The sequence below is a fragment of the Homalodisca vitripennis genome, chromosome 4 (genome assembly GCF_021130785.1).
Source record: "Homalodisca vitripennis isolate AUS2020 chromosome 4, UT_GWSS_2.1, whole genome shotgun sequence".
In the NCBI taxonomy this organism is placed as follows: Eukaryota; Metazoa; Arthropoda; class Insecta; order Hemiptera; family Cicadellidae; genus Homalodisca; species Homalodisca vitripennis.
The window spans coordinates 85,851,212-85,868,494 of NC_060210.1; the positions used below are offsets into that span (position 1 = coordinate 85,851,212).

The window sequence follows — 17,283 nt, forward strand, 5'->3', positions numbered from 1 at the left end:
TGTTGCAAATTGGCAACAAAAACAACAGTTATTTACAATATGATTTTTCCCACATGCCCTAGATTACAAATATACTAATTGTATTATAAAACGTAGAGTACGTAATCCTATATTTCATTCTAGATATTAATTTTACTTAAAAAAACTTACTGTACACACTATACAATTGTAATTATTATTTACAGTAATAAATAAAAGGTTTTAACAAATATAAACGCTTTATGGGGTCTTTCTGTTATAACTCATATTTAGCTAGTCCATAACAAATTATTCCAAAAGTAATCTATTAACCCTAATACGAATATTTAGTAATTACACATCCACTTTTTAAAATTTTTAAATTGAGTACAATTTAGTACTTAGTTATTACAGAACGAAATGTTCAGCCTTTGTAGCTACTACTTCAAGAGTGTGCTTATTACGATGTGTACTTAGTAATTAGTACATTCAAGTACAAACCACACAGTTCACTGGCATAACACCTTCTTTGTAACAAATACAAGTATAATGTTTAATGTAATATTAGATAGAATGACGCACAAATTGATGTAATTATATTTTAAAACTATAGGTTTTTTAATGACTTCATGGCAGAGATATGCACGAATTTTTGTTTTGTACTTATTAAACGGTAGAAATGTGATAAATGATATAACGCATGTCAATAACGAAATCGAACGACTTTTCTTACAGTTAGGCATTATCGTAGCAGTGGCCAAGAGCTACCATCTTGCTGCTCTAGTCGTATAGCTTCACGGTTACGATTATGGAGGAATGTATGGCTATAGTGGTAATGAAGAACATCCCAGCTGTCATGGAGAATTGATTGAGGTACCACAATCCTACCGCCAGCCCAAACGTCCTGCATGACGGACACATCGCAGACACTCTTGAAGTAGTAGCTACGAAGGCTGAACATTTCGCTTCTGTAACCAAGACAAAGGCTTATGCAGGATACGGTGGAGACTACTGTGTACGATTTGTCCAGCATTCTGAAGGGTACCCTGAATACTCCCATCGTGGTGCTCCTCACCACGGAAAACTTGCTAAACGTGTCATTCTCAAATCTAGATACCTAGTAGACACTCTTGAAGTAGTAGCTACGAAGGCTGAACATTTCGCTTCTGTAACCAAGACAAAGGCTTATGCAGGATATGGAGGAGACTACTGTGTACGATTTGTCCAGCATTCTGAAGGGTACCCTGAATACTCCCATCGTGGTGCTCCTCACCACGGAAAACTTGCTAAACGTGTCATTCTCAAATCTAGATACCTAGTAGACACTCTTGAAGTAGTAGCTACGAAGGCTGAACATTTCGCTTCTGTAACCAAGACAAAGGCTTATGCAGGATATGGAGGAGACTACTGTGTACGATTTGTCCAGCATTCTGAAGGGTACCCTGAATACTCCCATCGTGGTGCTCCTCACCACGGAAAACTTGCTAAACGTGTCATTCTCAAATCTAGATACCTAGTAGACACTCTTGAAGTAGTAGCTACGAAGGCTGAACATTTCGCTTCTGTAACCAAGACAAAGGCTTATGCAGGATACGGAGGAGACTACTGTGTACGATTTGTCCAGCATTCTGAAGGGTACCCTGAATACTCCCATCGTGGTGCTCCTCACCACGGAAAACTTGCTAAACGTGTCATTCTCAAATCTAGATACCTAGTAGACACTCTTGAAGTAGTAGCTACGAAGGCTGAACATTTCGCTTCTGTAACCAAGACAAAGGCTTATGCAGGATATGGAGGAGACTACTGTGTACGATTTGTCCAGCATTCTGAAGGGTACCCTGAATACTCCCATCGTGGTGCTCCTCACCACGGAAAACTTGCTAAACGTGTCATTCTCAAATCTAGATACCTAGTAGACACTCTTGAAGTAGTAGCTACGAAGGCTGAACATTTCGCTTCTGTAACCAAGACAAAGGCTTATGCAGGATATGGAGGAGACTACTGTGTACGATTTGTCCAGCATTCTGAAGGGTACCCTGAATACTCCCATCGTGGTGCTCCTCACCACAGAAAACTTGCTAAACGTGTCATTCTCAAATCTAGATACCTAGTAGACACTCTTGAAGTAGTAGCTACGAAGGCTGAACATTTCGCTTCTGTAACCAAGACAAAGCTTATGCAGGATACGGAGGAGACTACTGTGTACGATTTGTCCAGCATTCTGAAGGGTACCCTGAATACTCCCATCATGGTGCTCCTCACCACAGAAAACTTGCTAAAGTGTCATTCTCAAATCTAGATACCTAGTAGACACTCTTGAAGTAGTAGCTACGAAGGCTGAACATTTCGCTTCTGTAAAGGCTTATGCTGGATATAGAGGAGACTACTGTGTACGATTTGTCCAGCATTCTGTACCCTAAATACTCCCATCGTGGTGCTCCTCACCACGGAAAACTTGCTAAACGTGTCATTCTCAAATCTAGATACCTAGTAGACACTCTTGAAGTAGTAGCTACGAAGGCTGAACATTTCGCTTCTGTAAACAAAGGCTTATGCTGGATATAGAGGAGACTACTGTGTACGATTTGTCCAGCATTCTGAAGGGTACCCTAAATACTCCCATCGTGGTGCTCCTCACCACGGAAAACTTGCTAAACGTGTCATTCTCAAATCTAGATACCTAGTAGACACTCAAGAGGTCGTTGCGGCCAAGCATCTGTTAAATTCCGTTCACCAAAATGTTCACCAAAATGTTATAAATGATGGGCTGAAACTATCATTGGTTTGGTTGGTTTCCCAAACCAGTATCATATACTCAGTATAAAATTTAAACAAAGTTATGTTTTCTAAGTGGATTTTAATACAAATGTTTTGAATTGCTCTCAGGATTATTCACTAGCAATATGTTTTACGAGTTAAGATTTCAAGTTGGTAATTCATAATAATACAAGTTATTATCAAAACTGTATAAAGATATTAATACTCGTATACTGCTTAAGAGCTGCTGTTTGGAATCTACCTAGCGCGAGTAGGATTCGAGGTGACATTCGGGAGACAAGCACCATTCCGGATATGTGTCATGCTTTCTACGGTAGAGGTCTAACATTAGGGAGCAGAGAGAGACGAGCATGTCGGACCTACCATTAGCCGAGAGAGCATCTGGTGCACGTCTAATAACATGTGGGAGTAATCTGATAGTCACTTGCGTCTGCGCATGCGTCTAACTCGGTGTTCCGCGTTCCCCTGTCCAAGTTGTTCCCATCCGACAAACTGAGACTGAGCAAAAATTAAAAACCTTTAATTTCATTTGACATCGCTCATCCAATACTGAACAAATTCCAACACTCAATGACCACCACGGTGATGCAATTAAAGTGGGAGGTATTTGTTTGTTTATACTGGTAAGTATTCATTCGTTGCAGTGGTCCAAGCATTTATTTTTAAAATTCCTCATGAAAAATGCTTTGTTTCTTACGTAAATGTTAGGCTAAAAAGAGGTCGTGAGGTTGTAATCGAAATTTTTAAATTTACGTCATGTGGGATTGTGTGGGAAAAATTTGAAATACATAGTTATCTTTACTAACTAATTTGTAATAGTGCAAACCCTAAAGGTTGTAAAGTTCCAAAAATTACAATTTGCTTGTATGGTCTGTAATAAAAAAAATTTCCTTCGTTAGACTTAAATTTATTCAATAACATCCTACATTCATAGGAAACGAGAGCGTAAGTATGAAGTAAGAGTTGGAAATTTCCATTATCATGGCTGTTGCTAGTATATGCTAATGGGAATTTAGACGTGTTGGTATCTTTTAAAGTGAAACCTGTTCAAAAATGATTAAGCTTGATACCTTATAAGGGACTGAAAATCATATATTTTAATATACGCTAGTTATTGACAGAGCATTTCAAAATCGAGCTAAAGGCCTTTGGTTGAACTATCGTAATACTTGTTCGATCTTAAAAGTAGATTATTGTACCTCTTAAACCGAAAGAAACACATACTAATGAGAAAAATAAAATTTGGTGATTTTTAAATTGATCTTACACATAACCAAAGTAGTAATGAGAGAAACGTGAACAGCCATATTAAAAAAAAGCATATTAGGAACGACAAACGTGCGACATTTGTGGATACGTTATATGCATAATGTAACGAAGGTATTTGGTAGAGTTGGTTGGTTTGATTAAAAGCTTGAAAATTTCGTTTACCTATAATATTGTGTTTATATCAAGCTAATTAAAAAAAATGGTGTTTCATCTTTTTTTACTGGAAGATGTGTTAACACGTACGGAAGCTCAGCCAATATGCCAAAAATTAAACATTGGCCCATATTAAAAATTAAATGATCTGTGTAGACTTGGCACTGGAATATTAGGCTGCATGATTTGTAAACTCTGTCTTTCCAAGAGAGTTTCTTATGCGAATATAGATTTATCTTGTATTAACTGTTGACAGTTCATGTTTTAGTATATTGGAACAACTCCCAGTTCCAAACGCAAATGTGAGAGAAACTGGAAAAAAGTTATAGAAGAACAGGAAGATTTGTTGTTACGTAATACATTATTATGTTGTAGCTAATGTAATCCAATCGTCATATTAGTTTGGAGTAGCCTAAGCAATAAGAAAAGAAATTAATATTTGCATTAAGTGAATATTTCGGCACATTAGCCAGTTAAAACCAAACTTTTAATCATATTATAATCACTAATGAACGACAGCGTTTTTACAGACAAGATGAAACTGAATAAATTTTAATGTGAGTGACATCAATGCATCACATATCTAAAATAGTAGTATTAATTAAATTACATAAAATGAATAAACCTACATGGCTTTTACGGGCCAACGCCATTTCACTTGTTTCCCTATTTTTGGACCTTCTTTGTAAAGTTGTCAAGCTGCTTTAATTTCAGGTGTCATACGAGGAGATGTAAAGTTGTATGATTTTACATATCATAATTATTGCATATAACATAAGTAAATTATTATGCGAATTCGAAGCAATATTAGATAAAAACTCAAAAATACGTAACAGTGTTAATATTATAATTATCAATAGATTTAAAAATATGTCATTATTAGCACGCTTTTTAGCGTCCCAAACATTTTAATGTTACCGAATTTGTGACGTTTGTCAGAGACATCGCCCAATTAGGTGATTGACTTCGTCGGTGTTTTGAATATGATGGTGGTGAGAATGCACAGAATTTAGTTCTGAATCTTGTAAATTGATATTTGCTATACATATAAATCATGTCTCCGCAATAAATATTGATTGACTGATTATCATGTAATAGTTATAATTCTCCAGGTTTCTTATATCACAGAGAACCAAGCGCTAATACATTCTACAACTAACTGCACTTATAGATTATAACTGTTTTTAGTAAATTATTAGGAGTTAAAAAAATCGGTATTGTACAATAAATCTGGAGAGGATGGTTTTTCCAGTAAATTTTACTTCAATATTAATAGCGTCTAGTAATATTATTTTATAAATTTTCAATGGAAATGAAATAATTATCTATTTTAATTTAGTCTGAAATTATAACTAGCAACACTATGACCAGTTCTAACATTTATAATGCTTCATAATATTTATAAAAGTACAGATATGACGTCGTTACATGGTACTCATTGAATAAAATATATAAATATAAATTTACTAGGTGCAATTTCTATATATTAAATTAGACTTTAGAATAATTAATCTTTTCTTGTCAAAATAAAAAGTACCCTTACCCTATTAGGTCATAAAGGAAAATAAGTTCGTTCTCCCACTTTTGGCCCAAAAACCTTATTGATATATTCACGAAAGTAATAGTCGCGCACCGGTCATTGTGCGAGGTGAAACCCGCAGACAGGTCGGAATGCATCAGAGATTCGGCGGTGAGTTTTAAATATGCTCCAGTAAAAACGTTGGTCACGGAGGGAAAAGCGCCTAGAAGGAAAGGGATAGTGACAGGAAGGGGAAAGGTGGGGGCACAATATCCACCAGTAGCAATGACGTTTCTTTTTTATACATATTCGAGCCGAGTTCAATGTTCAAGTGCACGGTAGCATTGCAGAAGAGGGGGCCCGTGATTGGTTATGCTCCAGATCCCCCAGGTGTCAGTATGAATCCTATATAACAAGCCGTGTGACGCATCCGGCGTAGTGAGCGTCACCCAGACATGAAAACAACACTGGTCCTAGTATGCTACCTTGCGGTGGTCCTCGCCGATTCGGACCTCAGCAGTCTAAAGCTGTTCTATCGCGTCGTGGAAAAGTGTGGGGATGACGCCGACGTATACAGCTGCCTCAAGATGAAGGCTGTGGGGCTCCTTGACAGAGCTCTGTCTATGGACACTCTACCCATCTCCAACTACATCACAATCACCAAGGATCCCAAGGCCCATGAAGTACCACCGCCCACGCTCAGGACAGAAGGGGAACTAGAAGCGTCGCTTCCTAGAGATCAGCAGAAAAAGAGCGCTGTTCTTGATGAGATGCTGGAAGACCGAGTCAGCAGGTACTTAGATACCAGGACGATCCAGCTCTCTATGCCAGCTGATGTTCTCGAAGGTAAATTCTAGTAAAACAGTTTCGTATATTTCTATACTTTACAAATTTATCTAGAAGAATCTTAATAGCAATGTAAATCAACAAATTTATTGACTCTTCAATAGTCCAATATCTTTTTAAATACGTTTAAACTTGCTAATCTTAGCTTGGGTGCAAGTAACAGCGTTGAGTTTTTATTAACTCTTAGAAACAGTACAATATCAGTAATGAGCAAGCATATGTAATACAAAGACCTTCATACGTGTAGACCATGATGAAGGAGACGTTTTTTCTTACACGGTGCATGTATCCAATCTGCTTATGGAGTAAATTGCGAAAAATTAAACATAATAAAATAATGAAAATTTGTAAAGATTTCAATCATATAAGCACCTTAATTTTAATATGATATAATGTATTATTTAATTATGATTTAGTCTGTAATGTTTACGAGCGATCCACCTTTAGTGATCGATTAAGAAAATTATTAAAATTATAGCTGAACATATATTTATTCAGTAGGCTAACTTAAACAACAGCTTTTCATTGTAATTTGTTGCTCTAGTGCATGCTGTATACCCTTTAATAAAATAGAAAGTTTCAAAACTACCAGTAATAATAATTTATAATAAATTATTGGTTTTTAACGTATTTACGAAATCAAACTATTAAACTATTGTGGGACTTTGAAATGTTATTTTGAACATAAACTTCGTAGAATATACCCATACTGAACTAGTAGGTCTGTATGGACATGTATAAATATAAAGCTTTAGGTGATATAATATTACATTAATAGATTTCCATTTATTGGAAAAATGCGATATTTTATAAAGGTGCTTCTACCCAATAGACTAATATCTAATAACCTAATAATCTAATTTAAATCTCTATTTGTGATTTTGTCTAGAAAATATTTTTATTTTATATTAAAATTTATTTCATAAAAGTTTTTGCAAAAAGTCATAGTATGTAACTCTTATCAAAAATGGTTTTAAAAATCGCATTTGTGTGGCTAATACTTAAATAAATATTTAATTTCTGATTGAGTAAAAACATATTTCCCTGATTTTAAAATAATGGTCAATAAAACATCCGCCATTATTAAATGTTAGAACTGAATAGGACAAAAAGCTTGGAATGAAATAATAGAAAACTGTCTTTAATGATCAATGATTGGAACGTCTGAAATGACTAAGCTGCTTTATTATCCGTGACAGCTAGATCAAATTGTTTCCTATGCTTTAACGCCTCCAGTTATATATTTTATTTTCATTACTTCTTCGAGTTCGTTTCACTGTATTATTATAGGTGACTCAATGAAGCTTGCTAGTAAACCAGAGGCATCAACAGAGACATAATTTCCGTATTGTAAAATCTTACTGATTGTAGTAAAAAATAAATTTACAGTACAAGAAGTAAATATTATAACAGATTACTATCTAAACTAGTTTACTCGAACTAGAACAATGAACATACATTCATAAAACTCATTAAATAAAGGAAAAGAGAACTAAAAGTTTGGAAAATATCAAAAAATAAGTTGTGCTGTTCATAGCACTCAATTATAGAACGTTTATAGAACAATTAAAGTACGTATAGAACGTATGAAGAAGGTTGAATAAAGTAAATTACAGTAAATAATGATGTGGTGATTGAGACATGTTTAATATTAAAAATAGATTAACTCCGGTGGGTATCTTTATAATATTTACTGCAATTAATAAATATTTTTAGGACTTAAAGAGGCAGTTTTGTAAATTAATTGTGACAATAGATTAAAGTAAATTTAATAGGTCTTAGAGTGCTGTATTAATAATGTGCTAAACGTGCTCAATCTGAATATCTTCGCTAGAATTTTTATTTTTTATGTTTCAGTTTATTGCAAAATAAAGAAGAGCCTATGTAAAAAGGGCAAATGCCCCTATAAAACTGCAAATCCTAAATGATTTGCACCATTATTAATCACAGGGTTTAAACTGCAAATTATATTTTAATGTTTTCAGTTAAAGACTTCCATCTGTTTGGTGGAAACGTGTTTCTAATTCAATTACTAAGAGTTTAATAACATATAAGTATTCTTGTTTTAAATAACGTTATACATGACAATGGAACATTTTAAATGCATATGTGAACAAAACATAACATTCATTTACTCGTTTCTTATGATATATGACACATTAAAACGAATATATCTATATTTTCACACATCCGTTTAAAGATTTTCTTTTGGTGATTTCTTTATTTAAGTAGGTGAAAAAACGGCAATAGTAAACTTTAAAACAATCTTTATATTTTAAATTAAAAATCTTTTACCTCATTTCGACAAAACAGATTATAATTTTTCTTAGTATGCCAACTCAGAAAAAATCCTTGATTGATTAGTTTTCGATTATTTAAGTGAACCCACCCTTTTAATGCATAATCAATCATAACGCGATAGTTAGTTAAACACCAAAATTGGAATAAGAAAGAATTATCTAAGACTATATTTAAAATTTGTTGACTTAATAGAGACACATTTAAAGATATGTTTTAACTAATTAGTTATGGGATAAAGATCGTGCCAATTTTCTAAACACTCCGTATTTAAAAATTTAAATGTACTTATTATAGTAGTTTCGTTTTCAAATTCAACCGCGTTATTAAATATCTATGAAAATTCCACCAAAAGGGTATAGACCATCCCCCCATAATGTAGTTAAAAATAAGTTAACATTAAATATTAATTTATCAATTTTAATTACTAATATAGTTTTTTTACTTTTAAAAAATACCGAGACGTTCATTCTGTAACCAAGTTGGCTGAACTACTTACTCTACCTCGATCAAAAATATTTTCATAAGCCTCAGTAATTTATACAGGCAATAACTATTATAAACAAATTGTCTTACATTTTACGTGTAAGGCGTTATTTTCCGAAGTTCTTGAATTGTTCATTAAGGACTCTTTTGAAAAAAATAATCGATAGTAATGCAATACTAAAACTCTTATTATTTATTTACTGCCTCTACCATCCCCCTCCCCCCCTGAAATTCCTCCCTAATCACAGTTCATCCCTTATTTGATAATGTGTTGTGAATTATCTTTGATATGATATTGAGATTTATTATTAAAGAAAAACTGATTGGAAAGTAAATATTTTTTAAATATAAATAATATATTAATTTAGTTGTTAAATATATTAAATGCAATCCGTATAAAATTACTCTTACAAACAAGATTCCACACATTATCGGTTATTAAAAGTGTGTTACAATAATATCTATAACGATTGATTTGTAATTAGAAAAATGTACTAACAGTTAAATAATTGGTTGATACTTAATAGCTGCTTTACATCTGTTAAATTAATGGGGCCTTTGAGATTTTCATATATGTATTTTAATTTTATGTATACATGTATTATGATATACATAGCCATATACATATGATTTTGATACTCTTACAATCAATATTAAACATAATTTATTGTACTTACATTCAATTACTTCACCAAAGTGGTACATTTCGTCATGAAACAAAAAATAAATTTTGAAATTAAATAAACTTCTTTGACCGTCAATTTACATGTTGAAATATGAAAAACACTACTAACAAAAATAAAAAAAATAAACAGATTTTATCATTTAAAATGTACTTTACTTTTAGCTAACTGCGATTTTGAAAACGAAATATTTAATTTAAAATAGTATTTCACACAAATACTATATAGCAGTTAACATTCATAAGCAAAGTGTTTTGGTACTCCGCTGGTATCTGTAAACAAAGGACGTGAACATTTTAAACAATTAAGAAAATGTTAAATACTCAACAATATATACTCACCCTCTAAAGTACGATATACCAATTATAGTAGTCTATCGCCATAGTATATCCACCCTGAGAAGCAACATTGTCTCCACTGACTGTAAAAGTTCGCTGTAACATAAGTTTCCATTATTTTTTATAATACATTATGTACTAAATATATGAGCAAACATCATTAATTATATTTATTTCATTTCAATGATAGCGTTCGCAAATAATCAAACAAGATATGCACATAATATTATTTCGGATATTTGACATCGTTAGATGTTACCAAAATATATAACTCCAAGTTCCAATGACTTAAATTTACCCTCTTCTTCAGTTGCAATAAAATACCCTAAAATATAAAAAACTAAACATTGTGGCAATAAACTGCCGCTCAAATTTAAAATAATTACTACGCAGTACAAGATGAGTGGAGAGAATTAACCCAAGCGATGAGACTGGACAGGGGTCAAGAGCGCAAAAACGTCTCATCCGAACTAACGAGAGTGAAACAATTGGTTCATTCTCTCTTGTATAGATTTAGGTCTTGCAGGTCGTTTGGTATGACTTAATAATTATTTTAACTTTGAGTGGCGGTCCAGTGCCACAAATTTAGGGCCATGTTACACCTGAAGAAGAGGTTAGATTTCAAACCTCGAAACGTAGTGTTATATGGTTTTTTAACTTATAACGATGAAATGTCCAAAATCTTATTATTCTTTCAACATTATCCATCGACAGTAAAAAACTTCAAACGAAGGTACCTATAACATATAATAATGCATAGAAGCACTGTGGAGAACCAATATGTCATAAAATACCATCGATTCTTTCAGTTCTTTGCTCAACAGAAAACGCTCATGATTTCTACATATGCGTGACTCATTTAGGGCTCGACCCACAGTGAAGAGTACGATGATTTTGCACCAAACGCACGGTGGAGGAACAATAGGAGACAGTTAGCTAATGTTGACAATGATATGATAAGTAGGCAGACGCGGCACGGTCGGCAGAACTCGGTAATGTTGTAGACTTGACCAACAGACCTCGGCCTCGAGACTTTCACGGTCCTGTCATGCTTCAGGTGCTGCTGCATTTGGAGCCGCATCGGCCGCGTTTTAATTTTAGACTGTTTCATGGTGCTTTTGAGGTAGTGTGCATTTTAATGCATTAAAGCACCTCTCTATTGAATAACATACTTGGTCACTATCTACTGAATAAATATGTGGTCTAATGAAATGAGTAATTTATGAAAACGGTTTGATTAATACATATCACATTTATATCATTACGATATTATTCTTATTGTAAAATAACTCAGAACCATCTAATCCTCAATTCACCTTTCTTAAATTATAATAATTGATATATTAACTTTTCAAATATCGTGAAGTTTATTGATCAAATTTAGAACCAAATTGTTAATTTAGAAATATACAAAACAAATTATTTTCTTAAAGGTTACTCCTTGACTTCAATATTTATAACACTTAAAAATAATAAATTACTACAGCAGTTAAGTTAGCGTACACAATTAATTTTTGAAATTTGAAAGGATAACCTCATGATATGTCGCTAGGAAAAGTCTGAATTTGAATTTAAAAAGTCAGAATGGGACTGAACATTTCCACGAATGAACAAAGTTGACGATAAATGTGTGGTGGTAGGATTAATATTTTTGTTACATGACAGTAAAACATTACTATTGTGATGTAACTCTACTATTGCTCTTTTACTATAAACATATCGTTATTAATAGCTGGCCGGTGAACCCAAGGCCCTAGTGATTACCACATAATGAATCAGTCCTTCCTGTAATTCTTTAATAAATGTGACGTCGTCATATATGTATACGCCATATTAGTAGGTTCTACTATCATTTAACTGTATTTGTTTAATTTTACCTGTTAGGTAGTAAATCATCAAATGAAACTATTGAAAACCATTGTACATATTTCTTTTTTATAGTAAAACGTTGTTTAGTAACATTGAAAAACCCGACGGAACGTTTTAAACGGATTTTAAATATAATTTGACTTTGAAACCAATAAAGGTCTTTCTTAAACGTATAGCCTATGTAAAAATCAGGTTACAAGTCTATAGCAGTTTGATATTAAGAGTTATCATACACACAGCATGATTTTAACAAGAAACTGTCGACTCCTTAATAACGCAGCAAGTGTGTAGAGAATCAATCATCCTCTGCCTAAAACTCATACTGTTGCCACTTGCTCTTTTTCTACTTACGTTGCTTATTTTTTTTAGTTTCATAGATTTAAGTAGCTGTTGTATAATTAATTGTTATCTGTAATAAATATTTTTTTAATTTTCTGTATTACACGCATAATATGTAATGTATATTATAAACCAAATTAATAAGGTTATTGAAATATTTTAGTAAGAACATTTATAAAAATTTCTACATATTCAGTTTCAATAATATACAAACTGTTTTCAGCAGGTCGTAAGAAGAAGGACAAGGGCGGGATGATGATGATGGCTGCCGTGGCGATGGGAGGGATGATGCTGCAGATGGCTATGGGGAAGATCGCGCTGATAGCAGGCAAAGCACTGCTGATAGGCAAAGTGGCGCTTCTACTATCAGCAATTATCGGACTGAAGAAGCTGGTTGGAGGGGGTGGAGGGGAGAGTCATCCTCAGGTAGTCTACGCAGGCGGTGACCACCACGGAGGCGGCGGTTGGGGACGAAGCGCTGCTGAGGAGGCTCAGGAACTAGCCTATCGGGCGTACAAACCCCAGACGTCGGGGGCTTAGCCGTCACATGATCAATTTACCCTACAGTATTACTTCAAATGGGTTGTTAGAATTGTTGTCATCCATTTACAATTGTTATTTGAAGAATTTTAATGTTGGTTGATTTGATGAGTCAAACAACCACTGATGTAAGTTTTTGTGCAATATTTCTCATCAATACCTATGAAGCGTACATTTAGACATTTAAAACTAGTCATATTTTTAATTTTCATCTCTAAATATTACCACAGAAGGTCTCAAATTTTAAAAATCCTCAAAATTAAATAATACTTATTGGTGTATCAAATAATCATTATCAACCAGTCAGGAGTAGTTAAAACAATTGTTTTATTTTTCTTATTTTATTGTTAAATATTTACTATCATGGACACGATTATGAAGAAAGAACAAACTCTACTAGAGGATTTTCTTTATTTGAGGAAAAAATTAACTATATATTGTTTGTTTTAGATCTATACATTTAGTAATAAGGGCATTACATTGTTGATATTAATTTCTAGACATTATTAATGCTTGTAAATACAGATATTTTATTTATACCTTTGCTGTTCAAACTTAAATAGATTACACTGTAAATAGATTAGAATATTTGATAGTCATAGAGCAATGTGTTTTATTTATGTTTTATTTATTTTACCTCATACAATATTTATATGTTCCTGAAATAGAAAATTTTACAATACCGTCCATGTATTTTATTTTCCCTCCTGCCTCAGAGTTTTATGACACTGTAAATTAAAATAAAGTGGATTTTGGCTATTTATTTTCATAAAATATCAATCAATTGAAACTATGGTTGTGAAATATAACACAACCGATATAGCTTGAAGAACAATAAAGCCGAAGTAGCTTGAAGAACACTAACAGTTAGGTAAAACAAATATTTATAATAAATTACGATTTATTTATTTGTGTTATCAATGATTCATGAGCTGGAGTACAACGTCTTATCTATGTCATACTGGAAACTTGAAAATATGATATTATATGAAAGAAAACGTTTTGTTAACGCCCTTATCCCTTGTACACCTTATTAAATATTAATAAAACTTGAGAGCAATGAGTATATATTTTTCAACTACCAAACAGCTTTAAATAGGATGTAGAGAATAATGGGATATCTAGAAAGATACAATCAGTTAGTTACAATCTTAATGGAAAATTTCTGTAAAACTTTTACACACTCGTATAATCAAAATTATTGCACTATCTATCCTGGATAAAATTTAATCACAGGCCAGTGAGCTACAGTATGGATGGGTGCAGTTATATGGCATGATTACTCAAATATTTTATTCTAGAACAAAATATTTAAACAAGTACTTGATTATTTTTAGTTTTTCTTGAATAATGTAGCCTAAGCTATTTGAAGAGCCCTATAACCCAAGATCCTTCAACGAGTTACATATGAATAATAACATCACTTCTACATACTACGGTATTTTAACGTAAAGCACCGTCTAAATTGGAATGTTGTAATACATGTGGCTCCCGGTCCACGCAAAAACTCTTTTCAATTTCATGCGCATTTTGATATAATTAAATGTATATTGGGATTACAAATTTGAATGTTCAGAGAATTTAAACGGTTTAGGTTTAGAATTAAAAATCATTCTTCAGAAAGAAGAAATTATTTTATATATCAAAGCAAAACCAATAGCACCAGTGTTTAATAAAATATCATATGCATCTATATCACTTAGCAAAGATGTACAATAAAATACAATTACAAAATAACTAAGCATTCGTCAACCAGAGCCTTATGTATTTGTCTGATAGTAAAATTTTATGCGATTGGATTTATTGAAGGAGTCAAATAATTATTCTAAGAAGTACTAATATCTACTGTAGACTTTTATCTGTTACAGAAGAAAGTTAATAAGAAACTATCCTTAATAGATGTTTATGAATTTAATATAACCACATATTGATTTTGCACTAGGGTACAGACAGGATTTGAATCTACGCCATCTATAGGTCAGGTCCAAAGTCTAACGTCTGAAACAGATTGGCAATCGGCACTCCCATTTTTTTAAAGATAAAATAACAGATTTTCAAAAAATGTATTAACTTCAAATTGATACTTTTAAATCGACAAATTTAGACGAAATTTCAAGGCGATGTAAACTATAGACGTGCTACATGAGGTTAGGAGTGTAAAACGTGGAAAAGACAAGTAATCATGCGACTAAATATACAAATTTTAAAATGGGTTGCGGTGATGTATATCTGAACATAAAAATAATTTTCGAAGACCACTGGCCTGCTGGCTATCCTACGAATGATCCGGAATTATTCTACACCAGGGAGCAAGGACCGGAACCGACACAAACGATACGCACTTTACTACCGGCTATTGTATTATTAGCGCGCGGCATAATGCCGTAGCTACGGTATAACATTACTCAGGAATGTTGGGATGTACATGAGTTAGGCCAAAGAAGTAGTTTCCATTCTCCACCCAATGACAGAAACAACTGACTGTTATCATGGCTTGCGGACTTATTTCCACGTACTCTTTACTAGTAGATATTATTTCACTCATCTTGCATATTCTTTCTTTGTACTCTTGTACTTTCAATTCCAAACTCCAGTTCATCTCTCCCCATCCCAAAGGTCCCCAAACTTATTCCTTTGTGATTGTGGGATTTCTTTTCTGATATCGTCCTCTTCCTTCCACCTACTTCAAGCTTCGTGACTGTCGGGTATGTACTAGAGGCATCAAGGTACTATTCCAAAAACACGGGTTTAATTTATCTGTTTATTAATGGTTAAGATTTTTTAAATATTTTTTCTTGTAGGTCCCTCTCCACTTTACAGTGGGTAGGATTACTCCTACCCTTTCTTGTGGCGTAGCTCTTCAATCCGTTGCTTTTCTTCAGGCATTATCTTACAAAAGATAAGTACGGCAGATCACAAGCACATAATTGGCTTCGGTACTACCAGAAGTTTTGAGACCATATTCGTTTTCTCGAAGTCATTATGTTTGTCATTGTTCATACCATTGTCCACAAAAACTGCATTGACCTAATTAAATCCAAAAAAGGATTAAAAGATTCCCTATAATCACGACACGGAAACTAATGCCACTCTGGACCCACCCCTTTACTGTTTGTAAGTAATGAACGACATCCTAGTCAGATATTGCATAAAATGACATAAACCTTCATAGAATTCAATCGTACTCTAAGTTAAGAATATGCCACACGACTTGGCGCGAAGATTTTTCAGAACAGTAACATCTGAAGCATATAATGATTGCGCTGGACAATGCTCAAAGTACAATAACTAGAAAACTAGGATTTTACGATAACTTTTATAAATACTGTATAACATTATACATTATAAACATTTGTGGTTATCCTTCAGACCAATGTAAAAATATTCGCTAACGCGCAACCAAATTGATGGATAAAAATATTATTCAAGTAAATCTATTTCAAGTTTAGACTTTTACCCTTTATGTTTTGAGTGAAATAAGGTTTTAAAAATGGGAGCATTGCCAAAAAAGCACAACTACCAGTTTTTTAAAGGATTTTTCACTCATAACACTCTCAAAAGAATGTTGTTAATAGCGGTTTTCACTCAAAAGGTTTCTCCCGTAGACTCAAAATGTGTTTACACCGATCCTGGTTTATTAAGAATGTCAAATTTAGATATTCCCGTCCAATATAAAAAATAATATACAATCGTTTACTTCACTGTTTATGCCATTAAAGCTTTGCTTTTACTTTTCATATTCGATTTAAATTGGTTAATTGAATCGTCATTTTCAGATCAATGTATAAAACGTCTATAAAAATTCCATAAATATTACAGAAAATGGTTTTTACCGCCGGCCATAAATCCGAAAATATATCTTAAACATGTAAGAAACGTATCGATAAGTCTCTTTTGGAATTAGATAATACTAATAAAAAAATCTTCGAATGAAATTTTAATTTTCTAAGAGCAAATTGGTTTATTTAGAATTCCAGGATATAATTAATTATCTGCACATTCAACAACACTTACGTTCAAGAGGTTTTCGTGTTATATAGAAACAAATACATAACATGAAAACACATTAAAATTCATAACAACCAGCAAAATGAAATACATAATTGTATTTTATATTATGTTATAATAGATTACAGTTCAATTAGAATTCGTTAACTTTTGAATATTCAAATAAATAAATATTATACCAAACCGGTTTTGCTTGAAT

The 17,283-nt window shown here is 33.0% G+C and overlaps 1 protein-coding gene across 1 annotated transcript; it reads left to right on the forward strand.

The window, feature by feature from the left end:
- Positions 1-6,132: 6,132 nt before the first annotated feature.
- Positions 6,133-13,149, forward strand: LOC124361073. The gene is made up of 2 exons (XM_046815108.1): positions 6,133-6,523; positions 12,763-13,149. The coding sequence occupies exons 1-2, from the start codon at positions 6,133-6,135 to the stop codon at positions 13,074-13,076; spliced, it is 705 nt and encodes a 234-aa protein (XP_046671064.1). The 3' UTR covers positions 13,077-13,149.
- Positions 13,150-17,283: the final 4,134 nt, after the last annotated feature.